This window comes from Fusarium flagelliforme, assembly GCF_020744385.1.
Source record: "Fusarium flagelliforme strain FIESC 12 MPI-CAGE-AA-0113 chromosome Unknown B0J16scaffold_5, whole genome shotgun sequence".
Lineage (NCBI taxonomy): Eukaryota > Fungi > Ascomycota > Sordariomycetes > Hypocreales > Nectriaceae > Fusarium > Fusarium flagelliforme.
The window spans coordinates 4,038,669-4,061,293 of NW_025763507.1; the positions used below are offsets into that span (position 1 = coordinate 4,038,669).

Below are 22,625 nucleotides of genomic sequence, written 5' to 3' on the forward strand. Positions count from 1 at the left end.
AGGATACGCTCGCCTGTTGTAATTAGCGTCTCCGCCCAGACAGAAGAATCTGAAACACTTAGCGTGAACCTACTCGCGGAAGTCGGCATGATTGGACGTGCAGGGTTACAGTCAATGGGTTCATCGTGGGGAGATTACAATTACGAGGTGGTAAAAACACGCGGCCATGGAATGGGAATCTAGACCAGATACTGTCAGATTGGAGATGACAGGACCAATGTTGATCTGAAACGAAATTACTTGGCTTTATATAAGGCTGACCTTCTCATCGACATAACAATTACCTCTTCAGTTTACAGCACATTCTTTTCTACATCACACATTCATTCTTTTCATCACAATCTTCTATCACAATGTTCAGCAGCTACCTCGTCACTCTTTTGGCCGCAACCTCGACGGTTGTCAACGCCGCGGCCGTCCAGGGCACATCCAAGGTCTTCACCGGTCTGGGAACCCGCTACGGTGACGCTGACGGCTGCACTGAGGAGGACTGCTGGCAGAACGGTGCTTGCAGCTTCGTTGGATACGATCTGCCTCCTGGTATTGACGGTACCACTTGTGTTTCCGATGAGATCTGGGACAATGGTGCCAACTGCGGTGGTTGCATCCAGGTCGACTACAAGGGCAAGTCCCTCAAGATCATGGTAAGTAAAAGTGATACTGGACATCATTGAGGATGTCTGCTAACTCTTTAGGTCACCAACCGAACCGGCGGTGACAAGAACCATCTCGACATGACCCCCAAGACCTGGAACAAGCTCACCAACAACATGAAGGCCGGCGGTGTCGACGGCATCAAGTGGAAGTGGATCGAGTGCCCTCTCAAGTCCGCTCCCCTCCAAGTCCACATGCACGGCGGCGCCTCCAAGTACTGGTTCGCCACCACCATCGAGAACATGACCCACCGCGTCAAGTCCGTCGACGTCAGCAGCGACAACGGAAAGACCTGGAAGGCTTGCTACCTTGCTGACCCCAACATGTGGAAGCTCAAGGGAACTCTGCCTAGCGACACTGCTTGGGTCCGTGTTACTAGCGTCAACAACAAGCAGGTTATTGTTAAGAACGTTGCTCTTAAGAGTGGCCAGATCACTAAGGGTACTTCCAACTTTTAAGCTGGAGATGATTTGGGGATGTGATTGGTGGAGGTTGTGGTAGAGCCACGAATTCTTGTATATATATTTTGGTGTTGCGCTATACTGGCATTGGCGCAATGCATCTACAGTCCATATTTTCTATCGCATACACTCTAGTAGAGTGCAGGACATAAATACATTCATGCGACAAAGTACCGAGTGCCGAGCTATCCGATAAGACCATGCATCAAATTGATTACGGACGTCCGTGTTGACCCAATCGGATCAGCTTTATGCGCAGTGACATTCACAACAGTGGAGATCAATATAGATGAAACAAGAAACAGCATCAATATCCCAACTAGGTATACTCGCATTATGACAACCCTTCCAATACTACCAAACCTCACGAATGCCCCAAATAACCATCGTTTACTTCTGACTCTCCAATCTCTCGATAGTAGTGGCATGAGCACCCTTCTCGTCACCATCAACATCAATTCCTCTATCCTTCATATCCGCACGAGCAACCTCTCCAACATCAACAGCATCATCGCCATCGAAGTACTGCGCGATTTCTTCCATGGGTGTGTATCGTGTCTCGATGAGGAAGAAGTAAATAATGTACACTTCGAAACCGAGGAACACGCAGTAGACACAGTAGTACTTCCAGCCCATGGCATCAAGAGCGATACCGTTGATGTACTGGTTGAAGAACAGAGCGAGGGTGACACAGAAGTTGAGCCACGTGAAACCCTTGGCACGAAGACCATAGGGAAGAATCTCTGTGGTGTAGTTGGCCATGAGACCGGATCTTGACAAAGTTAGCGTGCTGAATACATCGTGGTGAGTTGAAGACACTTACTTGACATCGTAGAAGAGACCATAAATAAAGGTCAGTGCAACAAAGGCGTAACCCAGAGCCTTGTTGGGATCAATCTCATATCGAGCTGAAACAATAGTCCAGAAGTTGAAGATGACACAAGTTCCAATGGTCGAGGTCAGGTAAATGGGGCGACGACCGAAGTAATCGATAAAGAAGGCAAAAGCAGTGTTGACGATAAGACCCTGAGTCTTCATACCAGCGTTGATACCAAGCTGAGTCTCAGCCTTGGTAATGCCGACAGCGTCCATGATACCCTTGAGGTAGTATGAAATGAGACCGTTACCACTCCATTGACTGAAGAAACCAAGAGCAGTGATGAGACCAATTCTCTTGCGGTTACCCTTGGTCTTCAGGAAATCCGCCCAACCAGTCTGACCAGCTTCCTTGTCAAGAGCAATGGCAGCCTTGATTTCGCTGAACTCCAGCTGGACGAACTCATCGTCGACATCGTCCTCAGCATGGTAATGAGTCAATACCTTGAGGGCCTCATCATGACGATCCTTGCTGAGCAACCAACGAGGACTCTCAGGCATCCAAAAGATTCCAACAAGAATGACAACACTGCAAATAGACTGGAGAAGACTAGGCAATCTCCACGACCAATCACTCTTAATCTGAAGAGTACCGTACGTAACCCAACTAGAAATGAAAGCACCAGAATGATAAGACGCTCCACTCAGTGTTACAAGAACAGCACGATCTTGAGGATGGGCAATCTCTGCGATGAGAAGAGGAGCAGAACCAAGAACGATGCAGTCGCCGAATCCAAGGAGGAGACGTGCGGCGACAAACATGCCGAAGTTACGAGCTCCAGATTGTAGTCCAACGGCGAGAAGCATGATGACACAGCCGATGATGACACCCATCTTTCGACCAAGACGATCAATCATGTAGGGAACGATGAAAAGACCGATAAGAGAACCAAGACTCATAGAAGCGTTGAAGAAACCAAGAGTAGAGCCACGAGGATGGTTGAAGTACTCCTGCCAGTACGATAGAGTCTGGAGACCGTTCATCATGGAACCTTAACCACTAATCAGTATATGATCCATCAGAGTTTGGGGAGAGTGACTTACCGTCGAATCCATTGGCGGTGTTGGTGAGAATCAGGATAACAATGTAGAAATACAGAGTTCGCATGTTACGTCGCTTCCACCATTTGAGACGTTGGAATTCTTTGCCTGCGAAGAAGAAGTGGCCTTTGGTAGGCTTGGCGGGGATGACCGTTTGGGTCCGCTTGGGAGCACGAAAGAGACCCATATTGAAGGCTGTTCGAAGAGACTCCTCTGTCTATACAAAAGTACTGAGGCACCTGGCACTGGGGAGCTGGGAAAAAGAGATTGCCATGGACGTGGAGATGATCTTTATATCACTTGTCTGAGATTGAGCGATGGTACAGTTTCATTTAGCCTACCTGGTCTATCAAACCAACAAACATGCATATCAGCCGTGTCAAACAACCCGACAGAAAAACATCCCGATAATCTCATACTATCTCAATCAGACCATCGGCTCAGTAATTTGTCAGTGTCGTTACCGAGGCCTTCCCAGCGCCCGCTTCCCCGCAAGATATGCTTTATCCGAGCTACGAGGTGCGAAAAACCTCCCCATGGGGATTTACGGGTGACCAATTAGGGAAGAAGGAGGTTCCGGTTAATATGGAGTGTTTGATTAAGGTTAAGGACCAACGACCGGGTAAACGTCCGAATGGTTGGATGGTCAGGCAATTGATAGGCAGGGATGCGGGGAATTACCCGGAGGCTGAGGTTCTGCAACGGGTAAATTGTTAGCCTGAAAGCTTGATTAGAGAACCAACAGGTTGGGAGAGGTCATGTGTCTATTGTTGGAGAGACAATGCATCTCTTGGCTTGGGATCTTAGGCAAAAGAGAGATAAGGTGGTTTCATTTGCGAGGGAACGAGACATTCACGGAATGAATCCGTCAGAACGGTATCTGGATCGGCACTTTCTTTGCATTGACCAGGTTGCAGAGATTGGTATACAAAGGGTAGGATACGAAAATAGAGTAGCCTAAATGCTATTGTTGACTCGCATAAACTGACTCAGTATTTTGTCTCTTATGATCTCGGCGGCTAATCCTTCTCGTGCATCTAACTGATTGCATTGATCATACCATGTGAAACTTGGCATGTCCATTTACTCCACTTTCAGATCGGTTACTTCCACGTTCCCTCCATCGCCCAAAGCAAAAACACCGATCACAGGGCCTACAAAGTCGGGACCTGTCATGTCGATCAAATCCAGTGTCGCAACAGATTTCCACTCCTTGTCGTCAAGTGCATAAGACAAAGTATACTCCTTCTCTGTGTACTCGATTCGGAAGCGAATACTGCTGGCGTCTTCGCTTACAGTATGGCTGGACGTGTTTTTGACCTTCTTGGCGTTGTTGATGGCTTCGTAAGTTACCGTCTTATCGGAGGCGGAGTAAAAGACCCGGACGTATCGGTGTTCGTCTTTGTATGAGGCGAGGCCGACTTTGATGGTGCTTGATGGGTCAATCTTGAATGTCGCGCTGCTTTGGCCTTCGAGGACGCGTTGGCGTTTGCCTACGAAAGTAGGTGACTGGTGGGTATGCGAGAGATCGATCGTGGAAGCGGTTAGGCTGATCTTAGACCCCTCGATTTTGTAATTCTTCAAGTCCACATCTCTGATGTAGAGGTAATCTACTCCTTCCACAGCCGTTAGACTCTGCACTGCATTTGTCTGAGCCAGTCTCGACGTATCAACCGTCGCTGGAACCGAGTCAAGTCGAAGCCAGTCATCATCCGTCCATTTGGCAGTAGTAAGATGCGACTCTCGTCCCATGTTATACCGTCCTTCCTTATCACGTCTTGCACCGAGACAAACTCCCCACCATTGACCCTTTTCATCCTCGAAAACATCGCAGTGCCCTGTGTGGCGGATATACATATCGCTGCTAGCAGGAACCAAGATTGGGTTGTTAGGGCACGGCTCATAAGGTCCCCAGACGTTGCGCGATCGAGCCATGGTGATCATATGGTCTTCATGAGTTCCGCCCTCAGAGATCATGAGGCAGTACCATCCATTTCGCTTGTAGATATGGGGTCCCTCAGGGTATACACCACCTGTACCCTCCCAAAGAATCTTCTCTTCCGACAGCGCGCGGCCTGTTTCAAGATCAACTTCAATTTGAGCGATCTTAGTCATTGGGCCTGGGGATCTAGATCCTTGGATGTACGTCTTGCCATCATCGTCGAAGAGAATGCTAGGATCAATTCCGTCAAACTCGAATTTGACAAGGTCGCTCCATTGGCCCGACCAGATGTCCTTGGTTGAGGAGATGAAGTTCTCCAAAACATCTGGTTCGCCAAGAGTGCGCACGACATTGGTGCAGACGACGTAGAATGTGCCATCTTTGTAGCGAATGGTTGGTGCAAAGAGACCTCCAGTAGCGAGCATGACTTCGCCGATAGCTGGAAGAGGGTTTACTTCCGTAGGTGACTTGGCTAAGCTAATTTGTCCAGGTCTTGAGATAACATTTCCTGCACTTCATTAACTACTGTCTGGTGAATCTCATAATTATCTTACCAATCTGCTTCCACGACAAGAGATCCTTGGAGGCATAAACAGGAATACCAGGAAACATGTGGAACGTGGAATTGACAAGGAAATACCACTCGTCCAGCTTGACGATGGATGGATCGGGCGAAAAGCCAGGGATGATGGGATTAATCGGCGACATGGTTGGTTGCGCTATCTGTACGTCTTCGCTTTTGTTTAGTTGTTGGTGGTGAGTTAAGCTGAATCTGGCTGATACTTAAGGTCTTGACTTTGTGGACTGATTCATCGTATAGTGGGTTTGTTGATGGTTTTGTATTTAGCCGTCCAATCGCAGTGGAAAGGAGATTTTATCCGTTGGGTGAATTGTACAAGTGAGGGGAAATCTGTGTTGGTGATAGGATCATGATTTGGTCTTGGCGTTTAGGGTAGCCTGATTGAGGAGACGATAAGGAAACAAAATCGTAAAGATTCTTCGCAAAAAGGGCTGTGTTGAACGGATCAGATTAGACATTTAGTGGAGCGAGGCGAAAATCACAATATGGGATTAAAAACCTTCTCGCTTAGGAGCGGTACATCATTTAGCATTAGAACCATGTCAACAAGCGGCTAACCAAGGATATACAAAACGGTTTGGGCTTACCCCCGCGTTGAAAAGGCTCCCTCTGCGCGATATTCATTACTTATAACTGACAACAATTACTGGGTCTACACAACGTTCAATATGGAAAAACTCGATCAAGAGATCTTGGAGGCCACTAAGACCATGCCGCCAGAGCCAGAAAAAGATGAAACTGGACAAAGGTCTCTTGAAAAGCTGGGAGACTTACTAATCGCCCGGTATCAGCAAACCGGGAACACTGATGACCTCCGAGCATCGCTACGACAAAAGATGCTGCTATTTCGCACCTTACATTTGCCGGAAGAAGCATCTCTCTGGTACCTGGCCGTTATAGACGAAACTTTGCACGGAGATGTCCCATATCGTTACAGAGAGACTAACGATCTGGAAGACCTTAGAGCAGCCATCACTATCTGTTTGCAAGTATTCTTTGAGGAGCCTGGCAATGCCAAGCATGAGGCGCTACCGGTAAGGCTACCATTCATATTGCGCGACCATACTCTATTCTTATATAAAAAGTCGGGAAACTTGAGCGACATAGAACTAGCAGCCTCGTATTCAAAGCAGACGCTACCATTCGTTTCGGCGGATGTTGAGGACCGAGCAAACCCTCTGCATGAGTTTGCTACGACCCTTTTCAGGAAGTACCAAGTGCAAGAGGATCCAGAGATTCTTCGCGTTGGAATACCATTGTCAAGGGACGCTATTTCTGCGACTCCTGAAGGTCATCCCGAGACACCTGCTAGAATAGCTAATTAACCCTATAAACTGAGTACCTTCTAATCCTTCAACTAAGTCCTTCTCAGTGAAATGTCCTGCGTCATTCAAAAGGGCCCGAAGATGTGGGCTGTTGACCAGTATAGCTGCATGCCCGGCAATAGAGCCACAAAACGCGGGTATCCAAGGACTCGTCGAGATAAAGAATAACATAAGTAAGCAGATTATCGCAATGACACAAAACCCTGCAGCCATGAGCCACACAGCTACTGTCCTTGTTTGCAATATAGCTTCACCGATTCCATCGGCAGTACCCGACAAACGACTCTCGACAAGTAATGACTCTCGAGCAAACTCGTTCATCAAACCTTCAATAACAGCAATTGAAGTATTCTCCAGAAGCCCTGGCTCTAAAGATACCCCAGGCTTATAGTTCTGTCCCATCTTTGAAGCCATCAGCTGAAACAGCGCTTCGTCGTATTTCGGATGAACTAAATTGTTGAGATCCTTGTCTGCTCTGAAGGGAACATTCTTATCAGCAACAAGAACGTTCGCGACATTATGTAGACCCGTAAGAATCATCTCAGTCAAGGAAGAGCTTGTTAGATTTTGCAAATGGCTCCCTTCCCCTAAATTCTTCTTTTCTATCATCGCATTACCTGAAATCATGTCATGAGTCGCATTAGCTGATACTATGCCATACCCAATCTTACAAATGATGGAGGTCGAATCTATGGCCTTGATACCTAGTGATGCGTTCTTTAGTGCGACATCCAGATCGACACTATACTGCGCTGCCGTGATCGCATATCGTATATCATAGCTCTCCAGGCCGACCCTCCAACTGCCGACGAATCGTTTGTCAGGACTAATTATGCCACTTGAGCAGTTTACACGATGTAACGTGTAATCCACGGGTCTGCTTCCACAAACAGTCGCATTGGTATTATAGCCGAAACGTGGGCCTTTGTGATCTGGGCATAAGGAACTAGGCTCGTTCCCGCCTGCTGAACATGTTTTCGATCTCCAGGAGTATTCAGGATGACCCGGTTCGGACCCGGTGAGATTGACCATCAAGTCTGCCTCTTCGCAAGTAATCTTTGGTACAAAGACGTCGACCAGGGCCTCAAGCGATGTAATATTTATCGATGATGTCAAAGGGCGGAATTGCTGCGTGACCAGACCATCATTGACGTTCCATAAGGAATCATTCGCTGTTGCATTGTCCAATCGCGCGAGGTACTTCCAGATATACTTGTCCGAGCCCCCGGTAAGGATTATGCGACCGCCGTGGTAACCCGCACCCCAATACGCGTTCCAGGCGCTTGAAGCATTAAAGACATCTTGATAGATGATGTCCAAGGTCGCTAAGTGCGTATCCGTCTGAACGAAAAAGAGTGTTGTTGATATTAGAATGATACCCTTGAGGATGAAAAAGGTCAAGATCGATGCCGTAACTTGATAGTGTCGCATTTTGAAGACTTTGTACATGGTCTGCAGCTGAAATGGAGACACATAATCCAAGAGGACAGAACGGGAAGCTGGCGTAGGCCCGGACTGGAGTTCCTTCCACGGTTGTATCGATTTATAGTAATAGTCGATGCGCCTCCAGAAACTGAGGATAATAACGAGTATGGCTGTTGGACCGTATGTCCAAGAATACTCGCTCGATGTAATCGTAAGCGGAAGACCGTGTTTAACTTTCACCACGCGGTCTAGAGCATTAAGTGTGGCCGCACATGCTACAAAAACTGACGAGAACAAGATCAAGGCCGGTTTCGTGAGCCAGAATGGTGGTCGAACCGCCTTTTGCCTGACGATAGGTGTTGGAACGTTGCCTGGCCGCTTGTTTTCCAGGGAATGGCTGTCGTACTGACTCATGAGAGTGACACTCTGGTATTGGCGTTGAGGAAACCATTCTAGAAAAAGCTTTATCACGTCCCTAACAGCGCTTGTAGGTCTATACAAGAAGTTTGTTGTTCATTTAGCGTTCAGCAGATACCCCTCAGTTATGGTGAGATTTAACATAATGGTTATAGTAACTTGTGGATTCTATCTTGCCGCGATTACTTGTACGATCGTTGTAAACTCCCGGTTATTATCTGTTTAAGACCCGTGTCTGCCTTACTGCGCCTCTTAAAACCTCACTAATATCTGACGCCAAGGTAAGTATAAGAGGCACAGCTGCGTATAGTATGAGCGATTGCCAGGGCCATTTGATAGCACCATTTGGCCTTCTCCCGCAGAGGAATTCAAGTCTCAGTGTCGTTTGCTGCTACAATTATATTAGAAAGAGCGCCTTAAGTAAAGAAAGTGGATAAATGCCCTACATAAGTTAATCGACCAACGGAAACGAGCGTCTTTGGAGGTGACTGGATATTGGGGTGGGGTTCCAAGGCGGCAATCAACTTGATCGACCGTCGCCAGGTCTCCACCATGGCACAGGCAAATTCATCATCGTCATCATGGACCTGCAGATAGCTTTGAAAGTCCATACCTTTGAAGACATAAGAAGGGCAATCTTGTAATTTTGTCTGCAACCGAACTCGCTTGCTGCAGCCTCTACCGCCCAGTGCTTCGATGATGTAGATTTCTGAAAGCTCAAGGGTAGGGAGATGCTGACCCGGAGGTGATAAGTCGCTTGGCTGTATGATTTTCATAAGATCGAGATATTGTTGAAAAAGAGGTTCCCAATATACTCGCGAGGTGAATTCCCCGTAGATGTTAGAAGTCAGGTCGACGACGGAACCTGGCTCAAGTACTGCTGGGTCGCCGATACATTTGGACCAGACCATTGCTATGACAGACCATATGGCGCGTCGCATGTCGCTTCGATTTGTAAAGATACATGTTTCGTGAAGCACATCTATACCATGGTAGCAATTGACAATGCGGTTTGTAAGGGTCTGCGAAGATTTATCAGCGTTCAGTGAGAAACGGAATATGAGCGCCCTTCCGTTGCCGAGACATTGGTCATAAACAATGGTTTCATCTTCGTCGCCCCAGATATTTTCAGGCATCTCTCCAAGCGCAGTAAAGGGATTTCCCACGGTAATGATACTGGTAAGCAGGAAAAGTAATGATAAGAGGCAACAAGAATCAGGCAGCTGGTGGGAAGATCTTTGTTTAAAGGAAGAACATACGCGATTGAGGCTGCATATATGTACTACAAATAAGAGTGTATGAAGATATCGGGGCCCGAGAAAGACTAGGCATTCTTGAATAAGTATAAACCAGCCGTTCTAGGCGTAAAGTGTTTTAGTACTTTCTTAAGAGCAGTAAGTTTGTTAACTATTAAAGGCTTTAGGCTACACTAATGTAATTAAGTATATGTTTCCCTGAGGAAGCTCTTTACTCGTATCTCTGTTAAAGTCCTTGAGCTTTCCCTTTGTTATACGTGGAAAATTAACAGCTACCGGAGAATCGTGGGGTAGGTAATCATCCCGCCTGCATTGTAGACAATCCCACATGACCCCGCTGCGAATCCAATTTCCCGAGCCAATCAATTAAAGGGCATGTCCTTAAAACTTGAACAACTTCTGGATTAAGTATTACGATCAGTGACATACACTCCGAGATGCCGGATTTGGGGCTTCAAACAGATGCCGCCTTGACCGAGTTTCGCAGTGTAAGTGGTGTTTCCGGATAGTATTTTTCCACCTTTAAACTGAATCCATACTTGAATAAATAGAGTTGTATTCCTCACCTTGGAATAGAAAATCTCTAGAGCATAGACTAACATCATATCGAATACATTTGTTCTATATCAAATCTGCGGCATGCACTTCTTAAACATACTTAGCACAGTGTTAGTTGCAGCAGCGCCTGTCAAGGCTGCAACGTTATTACTATGTTCTGATAGCACAACCGCAAACTATGCCAACGAAAGTGTCTTGCAGGGGTGAGTAATTTCGGCCAGGATCAGAGTATGTACTCTTGCTTACTTACGGATAACAGCTGGGGTTATTATATCCAAGACTACACAACTTTGACAGTCACGAATCTTGCCAGAAACGGCCGCTCAACCAGATCATTCATCAATGAGGGTCTGTGGAGTGATTTGCTGTCGAAAACAGCCCCAGGCGATTTCGTAGTTATCGAGATGGGCCACAACGACGACCAAGATCCCACTACAAATGATCGAGGCACCCTCCCAGGCACTGGTGAGAACACCATCACTGTCACCACCACTACAGGCAAAAAGGAAGTCGTCCATACATTTGGCTGGTATCTTCGCAAGATGATTGCTGATGTAAAAGCTAAGGGAGCCACGCCCATTATCTCTGGCATGGTTACCCGTAACTATTGGAATGGGAACACGTTGCAATCAGCCTGGCCCTTTGCGGATTACGCTGAGACTGTGGCCAAGGCTGCGGGCGTCGAATACATCGACCATACAAAGTATTCGGTGGCTTTGTTTCAGGCTATGGGTCCCACCAAGGCTAAAACTTACTACCCTAACGACAACACGCACACCAATTGGGATGGTGCGAAGTTAAACGCCCAAGACTTCATCCAAGCTATCAAATACAAATGTGGCGGGACTAGTGTGCTCAACAAGTACATCAACTCGGCCGGCAATGCTGTCAAAAGTCCTCCTCAACAAGCCTGCTAGTGAGTTTAGTTGATGCAACACCAACGCTGGCCCAAGAAGCTCTCGTATTAGGGATAGAGCTTGTTGACTATCAAAAGCCTGAGGCTATACTAGTTTAATTAAATGTTTATCTCCCTGAAGAAGCTCTTTATTAGTATCTCTGTTGAAGTCCCAGAGCTCACAGGGCCCTCTCAATTCCCATTCTTCCACATTGGGACACATCTCAGTTGTTCCGCACGGTCGAAGGACTAGATAAACAGATAGACCACCAACTGTTGCAAAGACCACATCTTGTGTAGTGCATTCGAAATTGGCAAGGCTGAAACGACCGTCCGCCAGAGTGAAGAAAGATTGAGCATGGCCTCCATGAAACGTGTCGGTTGGCTGCTCATCCATACTGGGGCTGCCATTCTTCCACTGCTGATATCCTGTCGTCTCATGAAAATAGCAGTCTGTCAAAATCCCCTCTTTGAAAAACTTATCTCTGGACGTGCCAGGTTCTTCTGTTGACTCGTGGTCGGTAGGCAAGCCAACCATTCTTCAGCAAGTCTGTATTGCTTCAATGACGGCATCGCCAGTCATAGGAGTGTCATTGGCCCTCTCTATTCCAAAGTCTGAGAGATCCAGGGTCTTTTCAACATTGCCAACATATACCATATTTAGGCGCAGTCGATTGTTGGACAGAAGCTCAAATTCCTGACGACCAGGGTAGCTTTTCGAAGACATCGTCAGTGGTATTGACACTTTCTCGGCTATCGTTAACGTTCGTGACCAGTCGGGTACCCAAGATGGCAAAGTAGAATTCTTCTTCGGCTGGTTGTATGCAAGGGGCACAGTCGTCTGCGTTTCTATCGTCGCTTTCCATGCCGCTGTTATGTATAGTTCTTCAATGTTTAGTTCACAATCAGGCGTGATTGGCTCAGTGAAGCGCCAGTTACGAATTAGCCCCAGCAGTCCGTATATTCGGTCCCGAGGTTCTTTGCATCGCCTGTTCCTGGTGGCTTCCAGTAAGACCACCAGATCAACATCCTTATATACTTGATACTGGTGATTCTTTTGTGCCGAGTTGCGATGAACGGCGAGCTTCCACAAATTCCCCTCAATGTGGCCGAGAGCAGGTGCACCCAAGGGTGGTAGTTGCTTCCAGACTGACGCGCAGCAAGAAGGACCCCTTGTTCCTAAGAGAGACATTATTTTCTGTGTTGCAAGCAGCGTCATATCTAACGAAAAGACGCAGACTCTATAGTGTATGGATATGACCTTGGGAAGCACTGCCTCTTGGAATGTCTAGATCCTAGAGAACTATGGCTGCTCGACCATTTTTGAGAAAAGGTATATTGATAGTTGGAAACATCCACTGATAGCTGTTATGTCATTCTCCAGGGAGCAGAAGTGATCTGTAGTGCATGTCAACAACCCGATGGTTACTATGTCCATCATGATGTAGCCCAACGGCTGGTGGCCATATGCCGCAAGCAACGAAGAGAGATGAACGTCTCGTTTGTCGCCATACCAGTGAAATGGTTGATACTCGTCATCTTGGATCTTGTCTTCGTGTTGCTGTAGATTCGAGCCTACGCTCTCACAGAGATAGACTTGAGCTTCGGCCCGGCACGTGGCCAGCGTCGATGAGGACTCTGAAAGATGTCATCTTGGGCGGTTGTGTCTTTTTTTTTATGTTAATGAGGAAGTGTTTAACAACCAACCTTTAGAAGGAACAATAGCTTTTATGGTAACTATTGTAATATTAACTTTATGAGTTACAAAACACACCTTTAGACCGGACCTTTATTAGCACTTAGGTTTAAAAACTGCGATTATTCTTGTGTTAATTTAATCTGTATATTATAGACTTACACCTTAGAAAAACTTAAAAACTTAAAAAAAAGAAGAAAAAAATAGACTTAAGCTTCGTTAGTACGTTGATATATCTCACGCATCATGTTGACTTGATGTCATTTCTCGACGTTGTCACTTTGGTTGATGCAGATAGTATCCGCCCAGACTGTGCGCGGACTTGCCTTGCGTCTTAACCGGCGAATAAACCATGCCAGGTCTGAGGGAACGGAGATTGTGTGGCCATCGACTAAAACAGTGTCTCGAAGCCCGTTCCAGCAATATGACAGTGCTTCGAAAAGAGGTGGTGGCTCGTCATCGAGTGAAACCGTCTTCAAGTTGCACCTGAGTCGCTCGCGAAAAATACCTGGTTGGATCACGAGGAGGCGGATCTCTCTGGCCGCAAGTGGTTTGTATATTGATGGCTTTGACTCCGAAATAGGAAGGGGAGGTTCTGTAGTTTGACTCGTCGACGCCATTGACTCAAGAGGGAGTGTTTCTAGATTCGAGGATTGTAACGAGCGGATAAATTATGAATTCGGACTTTGTGTAAGACTTCCCAAGCGGGGTATTGACCGTCAAGTCGTAGTATGTGACGGCCATCAGTGCACTTATACTAATTTAAGTTTAGCTTCTTATTAAGTGGATAACCATCTGATAAGTCATTCATCTACGATAATTCGACATCTGAGATACGGTGGGGTATGTATTTCTAACGAACCAGTCAGACTATTGCGTATTATTGCGGCAATAAGTTTCAGCCATAAATTTCAGAGATAGATTTCAGCTATAACTTTCAGCCATCTTACAGTAATTTATTACGATTTAGTAATAACATTAGAAATAACCGCTTTAAGGCCGATGCTGTATTTACTTAATAAGCTTACTTGTTATACTATATCCTAGTAGCGAGACTAGAGTGTTAGCTCACATACGCTTATCTTTCAACCTTATGATTGACAGATAAACGAATAGCCGCTTCTCCATCAGGTTAATATAGCCTTTTAGAGTCTAGAGCTGTGATAATCATTGCATTTCTTGACGCGATTGTTGTTCTCCGTGGTCTTGAAGCAATAGTTCCTCTATAAACCCCTGTCAAATTGCAACCTTCCTTTCTGGGGTGCATCGGGCATGGACCATTTAGGAAGCTGTGCCAAGTCCGGCATCGATAACACAGTCTCGAGACTATCGCGCAATAAGTCCCGCTATGAAGTCAGTTTGCCAAGAAGGGCGAACGGCACTTAAACGCGTTTACTAGAATTGGAAGATGACTATAAATCATTGCCAAGAGCCCTCGATATTCTTTCTGAGCATCCATCTAATCACTACTTCTTCAATTACCCCTCTCTTTATCAAAGATGGCTAGCCTTCTTCGCCTTGCTCTCTACTTGGGAGCTCTCTTGCCTGCTGCTCTTGCTGCTCCCACTGCACCAAGCAAGCGTTCAGACGAGATCATCCCCGGCAAATACATTGTCACTCTGAAGACATCTGCTTCTGCTGCCAAGGTTGAGTCCCATCTCAACTGGGTTAGTGATGTTCATCGTCGCAGCCTTGCAAAGCGCGAGACTGCCGGTGTTGAACATACCTTCAACATCAAGAACTGGAATGCCTATGCCGGACAGTTTGATGAGGAGACTATCAAGGAGATTGAGGCCAGCCCAGAGGTAAGCTTCACCGATCAAACATAGAGACTTCTACTTACGGGAAACAAGGTCGCCTTCGTCGAGCCTGACAAGATTGTCAAGCTTAACTACGAGCAGCCTAGCGAGCTGTCGGATAGGGCCCTGACTACCCAGTCCGGAGCTCCCTGGGGTCTTGGAACGATCTCCCACCGCACCTCTGGCTCTACTAGCTACGTCTATGATACCTCTGCTGGCGAGGGCTCTTATGCCTATGTCGTCGACAGTGGTGTTTTGATCTCCCACTCCCAGTTTGGCGGTCGCGCTGTCGCAGGATACAGCATCTTCTCTGGAGCTAACACTGACACCCTTGGACACGGCACTCACGTTGCTGGTACTATTGCTGGCTCTACCTATGGTGTTGCTAAGAAGGTCAGTGCACGCGGCTGTATGTAAAGAGGACTGTACTAATCTCCACAGGCCACCATTGTTTCCGTCAAGGTTTTCCAGGGAGCTGAGGGAACTGACTCTGGTGTTCTGGCCGGTTTCAACTGGGCTGTGAACGACATCACTTCCAAGGGCCGCGCCGGCAAGGCCGTTATCAACATGTCTCTTGGTATGAAACGTCTCCCCGTGTGATGAGGTTCGTCCACTAACGGCTACTTTAGGTGGTGAGGCTTCCCAGGCTTGGACCTCTGCTATCAACGCTGCCTACAACTCTGGTGTTCTCTCTGTTGTCGCTGCTGGCAACGGTGATGAGAATGGAAACCCTCTGCCCGTGTCCAGCCAGTCCCCCGCCAATGCAGCCAACGCCATCACTGTTGCTGCTCTCACCTCTGCCTGGAAGCCCACTTCCTTCACCAACTACGGTATGTTGACTCCTTTCCTTTCTGAGCCCCGTGAGCAACCAACTAACTGTTGACAGGCGCTGGTGTCGATATCTTTGCTCCCGGTCAAGGTATTCTGTCCGCTTGGATTGGCTCTAACAGCGCCACCAACTCCATCAGTGGAACTTCAATGGCTTCTCCTCACGTTGCTGGTCTTGCTCTTTACCTTAAGGTCCTTGAGGGTCTTACCACTCCCGCTTCCGTCGCAAACCGTATTAAAGCTCTTGGAACTTCTGGAAAGATCACTGGCACCCTTTCTGGCAGCCCTAACCTGATTGCTTACAACGGAAACGGCGCCTAAGTCTGGGAAGATGCAACGAAGTGGTGAAGTTATAGCTAGACTTTCATGTTCCGACAACACTGTACAAATTCCATAGAACAGGAGTAGCTTGAATTGAGTTGAAAGAGTGTTCCCATTTATATTAAAAAGTCCTATGACTTTGTAGAATCCAGTTTACAGTAGTAGCTGCGAAGAAAAGCATTTCACTGAAGGGAATCGCACACCCTAAACTGATTTTGGCATGTGGGCGGTGTCAGCGGAGCTCCGTGGAGATGGAAATATGTCAGCACTGGAAGGATTGTGGGTCTAGCTACCCTGGTACTCAATTACTAATTGTCTCTATTGATCTTATCCAGTAGCTTACATACAAACATGCAGCGACGTTTATCAGCTCAAAATATCATAGTTAGCAATAGAACATACTTAAATAGATAGATTTGTCCCATACCTTCTATTTTTATGATTGTTCAGTATTGTGATCAAACAACAACATTAACCTTTCAAATTTTCCAAATCCCAGTCACCACGCAGTCATCATGCGTTACGCAATTACGACTATTCTCACAAACCTTCTCCTATCCGAAGCCTTGTCTTCTCCCGTTCACTCTTCGCCCAAAGCACGTGAGATTGTTGAGATCCCGGGTGTATGGATCGAAAACACCGCCATTCGATCCAATGGCAACCTCCTCCTCAACACAGTTGGAGACGGAAAGCTTTACTCTCTCAATGTGTCTCAGTCTCCTCCTAAACCTCAAGTCATTGCCCATTTCAAAAATGTTAATGGTCTATTCGGCATCGCCGAGGTTGGCAAAGATATCTTTGCAATTGCCGGAGGTGATTACGGCGCAAAGTTCCAAAACAACACTATGAGCCTTTCTCTTGTCCGGTTCGTTGGCAACGAAACATCTATTCGCAGCGTTTTTGAAAACTCGAAATATGGTCCAGTTAATGGCATTACGGCACTCCCCAAGCACAAGCACATCATTCTTGGCGCTGATTCAGTGCGGGGTGAGATTCTGCGGATCGATACCACTACTGGCCATATCAACGTCGCAATCAAGCACGAACAGCTTGGACCTATACAAAATGGACCTTTTGGTCTAGGTGTCAACGGCATAAAGGTTCTCGGAGACTACCTCTACTTCACCAACAGTGCTCGCCAGAGCTTCGGAAGAGTCAAGATTGATAAGCTTGGTAACCCGATTGGCAATATTCAGGTCATTTCCCAGGAGCAGTCAAGAAAGGGCCCGGCCTATGCTCCTGATGACTTTGTATTGGATAGGTACGGCAATGCTTACGTTGCATTTTGGGATGGTAGTCTGGTCAAGATTACCAGCAGCGGTGAGAGGACTGTTCTCGTCGATGATGGCCTGCTCGCTGGTGCTACAAGTGCCACTTTAAGCAAGGATCAGAAGAGTTTGTATGTTTCTACGGCTGGACAGGGTATTGATAAAGTTTCTGGTGGACAGGTGTTTGAAGTCAAGTTGTAAGTTGGATACCTAGTTGATGGTATTGGGACTCAAAAGAGGCCTAGCGTGGTTCCCTAGGTGTTGAAATTGGTTATGGGATTCCATCCTATTCTAGCTAATAACTATTCTACACGATAGTTTAAAATTACACTTTTACAAAATCTTCTCTCACAAGAAAACACAGTCAGTGTTAGCAAATAGACCAAAAACCCATGATGCCCCTTTAGCCCAGTCTTAATTTGAATTTATTTCTGACGCAAGTATTGAAATGCTGCCTTGATAAACTTTTGATGTTTCTTTCCTGGAAGACTACCCTATATCCTTGCTGCTTTTACAAATCAAGCAAGCTTTCTGTTTAACTAGGATTTTTCTGGGCTCCGTATAACACTGTAGATAAGTTCATAGTTTCCTAAGATCAGGCGTCCTCCAAAGGCAATGTTGGCATAGAACACAAGGATAGCAGCGAATACCTTTGTCTATGATTAAATGCCACAAACTCTCACGAGCTATCCCAACCTGAGAACAATATTATCCCTATGGCAGACAGGACAGAGCTTTTTGTAAAACTTAAAGATAGCATTGCTGATTATGTAAAAAGAAGACGTTGGTCTGAGCCGTGACGTCCCTTGGTAGCTTCCCGAGCAGCTGTGGCAACGTAAAATACTCGAGAAGATTAAGAACAGACAAGCGGTCCAGAGGCGGGCCGTCCCAATCTTCATGGTTGGAGCTCCTCTCACTGACTAAAGTGGCCACGAGGAGAAAAAAGGTGGGGACCTTTGGGCAATAGATGTTTCCTCCTAAATCAGTTTGCTTCAAGTTTCTACCTCGGCTTTCATCGCTGTTAGACTTGCATGTGATACAAGCGCCAGGAGGATGATAGACGAAAACGACTAACAAAAGCTTACTTAATCCACAAGAACAACGGAGGAAAACGGAGGCTACCGAATGGGTTGATTATTGCAGATGCAGTGCAATTGATGCGGAATTTTTGATCAAAAATGATCTTATCAATCAGTGGATCACCGACCTCGGATGGCTCGCCAAGACGGATATCACGGCTCAGATCGTCGCTAATTGGATCTTAAAGGCCAACTGCCACTTGAGGTTAATGCTATACGCGTATGGCTGCAGCTTAGACGCAAGGATAATAGTAAAGTGGATGGACATGCTCCACTGTTGTGTGATTATCAAAAATGCGAGACTTGCGCCCGAAATTTGCCTCGATCTGTTAAGATCAAATCATCATCCTAACGATACCGTAGCTGCAGCTCTAGATTGAGAAGAAAATTCTCTCGAGCAATGTGACAATAATTGGACAAACCCTTGGCGAACCGTTTTACTATGTGTCATGGCGTGGGCCGGAGGCGACCAAGTCTCGCTGGCGCAAGCACTGAAAACTCCTCAAACAGACCAGGGTCAGCCACGGGGGTCTGAAGGTGTATGGTAAAAGAAACTGAGATTTCTTTCATTCTTAACAGCTCACGTCGCTGCCAGCTTTCTCATATGAATCGATGTCATTATTTCAGTCCGACTTTACTCCCCGAGTAGAGGACTTTCGCCTTGATAATCGCCTACAGCAGCGGCCGCTACTCAGATTATGGATATCAACAAGAAAACCCCCGATGAGAGTGAGGCGAGGCGAGATTTATATGATATCGAACAAGCAGCCAACAACAACTCATCGGCTGACAACAAGTCAGACTTTGAGTCTCGCAATATCGGTACTCTAAACCGCAAACTCAAGTCCCGGCACGTGCAATTCCTTGCTCTCTCCGGTGCTATTGGCACGGGGCTCTTTGTCGGCAGTGGACAAGTCTTATCACTCGCCGGTCCCCTCTCGGCATTTCTGGCCTACAGCATCACAGGTTTCAACATCTTTTGCGTTCTCAACAGTGTTGGTGAGATGGCAGCTTGGTTGCCAATCCCTGGTCCCGTGCCCATCTTCGCATCACGGTTCGTTGATCCGGCTCTTGGTTTTGCACTCGCTTGGAATTATTGGTACCAATTCGCTATTGGTGTTCCAATTGAAGTGACTGTCTCGGCTGTCATTGTCAACTACTGGCACAACAACGTCTCCCAGGTTGGCCTTATAACCCTCTTCTACTTCTCCATGGTTTTACTCAACTGTCTGCCCGTGAGAATTTATGGCGAGGCTGAATTCGTCTTTGGCGCAATCAAGCTATTGACTATTGTCGGATTAATCATCCTCATGTTCGTTATCACTGTTGGCGGCGCTCCTAACGGCGAGGCTATCGGGTTCCGATATTGGAACCATCCGGGACCAATGAACGAGTACCTTCGACCAGGCGCAACGGGAAGGTTTCTGGCTTTTTTCAAAGTCTTTATTACGTGCACATTTTCTTATGGCGGCAGCGAGATGGTGGTCATGGCATCGGGAGAAACAGAAAACCCCCGAAGGAATATTCCCAAGGCTATTCGCCGAGTATTCTGGAGAATTGTCATCTTCTATGTTCTTTCAATCTTCCTTGTTGGACTGTGTGTCTCGTCCAAAGACCCCGATCTTCTTAATGCCATCAACAAGTCCGCGCCTGGTGCTGATTCGAGCCCCTTCGTCATTGCCATCCGTAACGGCGGCATCAAGATTCTTCCCTCCATCATCAATGCCGTCATCTTGACCTCGGCCTGGTCTTCGGGCAATTCTCTTTTTTACGCAGCAACCCGTGTGTTATATGCCGCGGCTCTCGATGGCAAAGCGCCTCGCATTCTCACATTTGAGAGGTTTGGTGTACCGTATCTCTGCGTCGGTGTCACTGCAATCTTCGGACTATTGGTATATCTCAATGTTAGCAACAGTGGGTCTGAGGTTTTCTTCTGGTTTAGCAATCTGAGTGGCGTGGGAGCGCTTATCATTTGGGCCAGCGTCTCATTCACCTATCTTCGCTTCTACTACTGCCTCAAGTACAACAACATCGACCGCAACACTTTGCCCTTCAAGTCACCAATGCAGCCATTTCTCGCCTATTTTTCATTTTGTTTCTGCTCTATTGTTGCTGTCTTTAACGGATTCGACTGTTTCCTCCCTGGTCGTTTTAGTGCAAAGACCTTCCTGCCCCCGTACATCAATATTCCTATCTTCCTTGTTCTGATTCTTGGGTACAAGTGGGTTAAGAAGTCAAAATATGTTCAGTACTCAAAGATGGATATCTGGTCTGGAAAGGCTGAGATTGATCGCCTGGAGCCAACCTGGCCAATTGTTCAGCCGCGCAATTGGCTTGAGCGTGTTTGGTTCTGGATAGCTTAGGGTACAGATATCTAGTGGGTAGGAGGTGAGAGTGTGTGCTGAGCCTTATCCTTTCCTATTGCGTTAAAGCATGGCATCTGCCCAATACTAATAGGGCTGGACCTGCCAAAGATAGGAGCGTTCTAGCGCCTTGACAATTAGCTAATTCTAAATCCCATCCCATTCATCGTAAAGATTTGCTGCTTGAGTCTATTGCCGTCCACACTAGCTACCCCCTTTTCTTTGTAAGTCCAATTCTATTATACGAAAAACATCTTCCAGCACTACTCCTCCTGCTGAAGAGCTACCAGTAGCATCTTCTCCTCTCGTCCCAGATGACCAAGAGTTTAACCATTTGAGCGCTATGGGACTATTGCTCCTATTGACTATACCACCAGGTGGGTAACAGAAGAGCTATCCTCTAAGGCTTAGGTTAATAAAGTAAGGTAGCCTAAGAGCGGGTCTAAACGGGTATAAAATAACTAAACTTTTTCATCTCTTATGCTTTTGGAAGTTATTTCTTCTGACACCCTGAGGACTACCATCCCCAACGAGCCAATCTCATATCAGCGTCCTTCATAGCACTATCTCTGCTGCTTAGTATAGTTGCGTCGAACTGACGCTATTTTCTTACAATTCTCCTGATGCCAACCTGCCTGGGTTGAACTTGAGTGTGCCAAGTTGCATCACGGTCCACCGTTCCGATGAGGATCAAGAATTCTAGGTGCGAATATATTCTAGTATTCTTTCAAGGGCAATACAGTCACCTTCCATTGTCCCGACAAGGGTCTTAGGCACCCATCCCTCCGTGTATCCACCGCCAAAATCGATGAGCCACGCATCCTGATTTACATCGATTAATACATTGTCCGGTTTGGCATCTCCCCAAACGACTCCAGCATCATGCAGTTGGCCAATAGCTTCTTGGATCTGTGTAGCCCATCTCTCTCTTAGTGTCACTTCGGTTCCTGGCTTTACTGCACACGATAGTGTTACACGCGAACAGTCAATAAAGGTAAGTAAAAGACCTAGAATGATACCGTCTTTGTCCCGCACTATACCTTTGAGGCGTGAGATCCTCAGGTTGTCATCAAGTTGTGCTCTGTCAATCTTCCCATATGTATCCAGCTCATTTTGAAAGGACCGCAGGTCGCCACGGCGCACGAGCTTGAGGAATGCAGTTATTCCATCACTCAAAGAGACTTTGCGCGGCGTATGAGAAGGCGGGCCGACCGCCTTCTCATGACAAATGCGTACTTCAGATGGATCAAAGGACTTCCATAACGCACACAGTTCATCAGGGACAGAAATACCGAATGGAGATTGGTATTGTGCGCCTCTGTCTAGCTGTGGTATACGCTCATCGGAGACCGTTCGAAAAGTATAGACGAAAGTTTCGGGGCTGAAAAACCCCTCCAAGGTCCGTGGTGCTTCCTGGTCCGGAGTGGGAAGTTTTCGGAAAATGGGGAGTAGTGGCTCGACAATCCAATCCCAAAAGTCTTCGACAGTGACGTCATCTAGCTCGTACTCTTCAGCAACTTGCAGGAAGAAGAGATAGGGTTCTTTCAACTTGGGCGATTGAGAAAAGTCGTCAGCGGACAGATGTATGATAAAGCGTTTGTCGTTGCACATAACCACCAGCTTTGAATCGGTGTTTCTATCGCTGGACGTAAACTGGAGTACACTCCATACCGGTGGTGTTTGAGGCGGCGACTGTGCGGTTTCAGGCGTCTCGAGTGTCATCTTGCAAATAATTTATTAACAAGTAGTTTCTTCTATCTTGGATAAGGCGGCGGTGTGTTGGCTTTGTTGATGAGGCTTTGTTGACAAAGATTTGTGGATCTGTAGAAGGAGGATTTAAG

General features: G+C 46.8%; 11 protein-coding genes across 11 annotated transcripts; 6 read left to right on the forward strand and 5 right to left on the reverse strand.

Moving 5' to 3' along the window:
* The first annotated feature begins 181 nt into the window (after positions 1-181).
* Positions 182-1,349, forward strand: B0J16DRAFT_290355 (RlpA-like double-psi beta-barrel-protein domain-containing protein-containing protein). The gene is made up of 2 exons (XM_046124249.1): positions 182-644; positions 696-1,349. The coding sequence occupies exons 1-2, from the start codon at positions 354-356 to the stop codon at positions 1,110-1,112; spliced, it is 708 nt and encodes a 235-aa protein (XP_045982115.1). The 5' UTR covers positions 182-353; the 3' UTR covers positions 1,113-1,349.
* A 156-nt stretch (positions 1,350-1,505) lies between these two features.
* B0J16DRAFT_402219 (general substrate transporter) lies at positions 1,506-3,219 on the reverse strand (the record flags this gene model as incomplete). Its single annotated transcript, XM_046132627.1, has 3 exons — positions 1,506-1,887; positions 1,939-2,983; positions 3,036-3,219. 3 exons carry the CDS (start codon positions 3,217-3,219, stop codon positions 1,506-1,508), a joined length of 1,611 nt encoding a protein of 536 aa, XP_045982116.1.
* Positions 3,220-3,986: 767 nt separating this feature from the next.
* B0J16DRAFT_290358 (putative xylanase 35) lies at positions 3,987-5,968 on the reverse strand. The gene is made up of 2 exons (XM_046124250.1): positions 5,529-5,968; positions 3,987-5,482 (listed from the first exon to the last, which is right to left on the reverse strand). Exons 1-2 carry the CDS (start codon positions 5,680-5,682, stop codon positions 4,116-4,118), a joined length of 1,521 nt encoding a protein of 506 aa, XP_045982117.1. The 5' UTR covers positions 5,683-5,968; the 3' UTR covers positions 3,987-4,115.
* A 186-nt stretch (positions 5,969-6,154) lies between these two features.
* Positions 6,155-6,882, forward strand: B0J16DRAFT_346106 (uncharacterized protein; the record flags this gene model as incomplete). Its single annotated transcript, XM_046128386.1, has 2 exons — positions 6,155-6,588; positions 6,640-6,882. The coding sequence occupies exons 1-2, from the start codon at positions 6,223-6,225 to the stop codon at positions 6,877-6,879; spliced, it is 606 nt and encodes a 201-aa protein (XP_045982118.1). The 5' UTR covers positions 6,155-6,222.
* A 58-nt stretch (positions 6,883-6,940) lies between these two features.
* B0J16DRAFT_322421 (uncharacterized protein) lies at positions 6,941-9,857 on the reverse strand (the record flags this gene model as incomplete). Its single annotated transcript, XM_046125702.1, has 5 exons — positions 6,941-6,967; positions 7,102-7,496; positions 7,551-8,756; positions 8,986-9,112; positions 9,168-9,857. The coding sequence occupies 5 exons, from the start codon at positions 9,855-9,857 to the stop codon at positions 6,941-6,943; spliced, it is 2,445 nt and encodes an 814-aa protein (XP_045982119.1).
* A 759-nt stretch (positions 9,858-10,616) lies between these two features.
* B0J16DRAFT_357160 (SGNH hydrolase-type esterase domain-containing protein) lies at positions 10,617-11,452 on the forward strand (the record flags this gene model as incomplete). The annotated part of the gene is made up of 2 exons (XM_046129518.1): positions 10,617-10,738; positions 10,795-11,452. 2 exons carry the CDS (start codon positions 10,617-10,619, stop codon positions 11,450-11,452), a joined length of 780 nt encoding a protein of 259 aa, XP_045982120.1.
* A 519-nt stretch (positions 11,453-11,971) lies between these two features.
* B0J16DRAFT_322423 (uncharacterized protein) lies at positions 11,972-12,622 on the reverse strand (the record flags this gene model as incomplete). Its single annotated transcript, XM_046125703.1, has 1 exon — positions 11,972-12,622. The coding sequence occupies one exon, from the start codon at positions 12,620-12,622 to the stop codon at positions 11,972-11,974; it is 651 nt and encodes a 216-aa protein (XP_045982121.1).
* Positions 12,623-14,625: 2,003 nt separating this feature from the next.
* B0J16DRAFT_402224 (peptidase S8/S53 domain-containing protein) lies at positions 14,626-16,074 on the forward strand (the record flags this gene model as incomplete). Its single annotated transcript, XM_046132628.1, has 5 exons — positions 14,626-14,931; positions 14,980-15,318; positions 15,367-15,502; positions 15,555-15,755; positions 15,812-16,074. 5 exons carry the CDS (start codon positions 14,626-14,628, stop codon positions 16,072-16,074), a joined length of 1,245 nt encoding a protein of 414 aa, XP_045982122.1.
* A 457-nt stretch (positions 16,075-16,531) lies between these two features.
* On the forward strand, positions 16,532-18,169 carry B0J16DRAFT_374091 (uncharacterized protein). The gene is made up of 2 exons (XM_046130576.1): positions 16,532-17,539; positions 17,661-18,169. Exons 1-2 carry the CDS (start codon positions 16,590-16,592, stop codon positions 17,758-17,760), a joined length of 1,050 nt encoding a protein of 349 aa, XP_045982123.1. The 5' UTR covers positions 16,532-16,589; the 3' UTR covers positions 17,761-18,169.
* Positions 18,170-18,870: 701 nt separating this feature from the next.
* On the forward strand, positions 18,871-20,857 carry B0J16DRAFT_374092 (amino acid permease-domain-containing protein; the record flags this gene model as incomplete). The annotated part of the gene is made up of 2 exons (XM_046130577.1): positions 18,871-18,958; positions 19,100-20,857. The coding sequence occupies 2 exons, from the start codon at positions 18,871-18,873 to the stop codon at positions 20,782-20,784; spliced, it is 1,773 nt and encodes a 590-aa protein (XP_045982124.1). The 3' UTR covers positions 20,785-20,857.
* Positions 20,858-21,483: 626 nt separating this feature from the next.
* Positions 21,484-22,506, reverse strand: B0J16DRAFT_402234 (uncharacterized protein; the record flags this gene model as incomplete). Its single annotated transcript, XM_046132629.1, has 2 exons — positions 21,484-22,239; positions 22,399-22,506. 2 exons carry the CDS (start codon positions 22,504-22,506, stop codon positions 21,484-21,486), a joined length of 864 nt encoding a protein of 287 aa, XP_045982125.1.
* Between the last annotated feature and the right edge of the window lie 119 nt (positions 22,507-22,625).

What these genes read in the sequence shown, in the direction of transcription:
- B0J16DRAFT_290355 (XM_046124249.1), top strand. Translation starts at nt 354, where the DNA reads ATGTTCAGCAGCTACCTCGTCACTCTTTTGGCCGCAACCTCGACGGTT. An exon ending in GCAAGTCCCTCAAGATCATG is followed by an intron (nt 645 to 695) that starts GTAAGTAAAAGT and finishes CTAACTCTTTAG; the next exon opens with GTCACCAACCGAACCGGCGG.
- B0J16DRAFT_290358 (XM_046124250.1), bottom strand. Translation starts at nt 5,682, where the DNA reads ATGTCGCCGATTAATCCCATCATCCCTGGCTTTTCGCCCGATCCATCC. An exon ending in CTTGTCGTGGAAGCAGATTG is followed by an intron (nt 5,483 to 5,528) that starts GTAAGATAATTA and finishes AATGAAGTGCAG; the next exon opens with GAAATGTTATCTCAAGACCT.
- B0J16DRAFT_374091 (XM_046130576.1), top strand. Translation starts at nt 16,590, where the DNA reads ATGCGTTACGCAATTACGACTATTCTCACAAACCTTCTCCTATCCGAA. An exon ending in CAGGTGTTTGAAGTCAAGTT is followed by an intron (nt 17,540 to 17,660) that starts GTAAGTTGGATA and finishes TCTACACGATAG; the next exon opens with TTTAAAATTACACTTTTACA.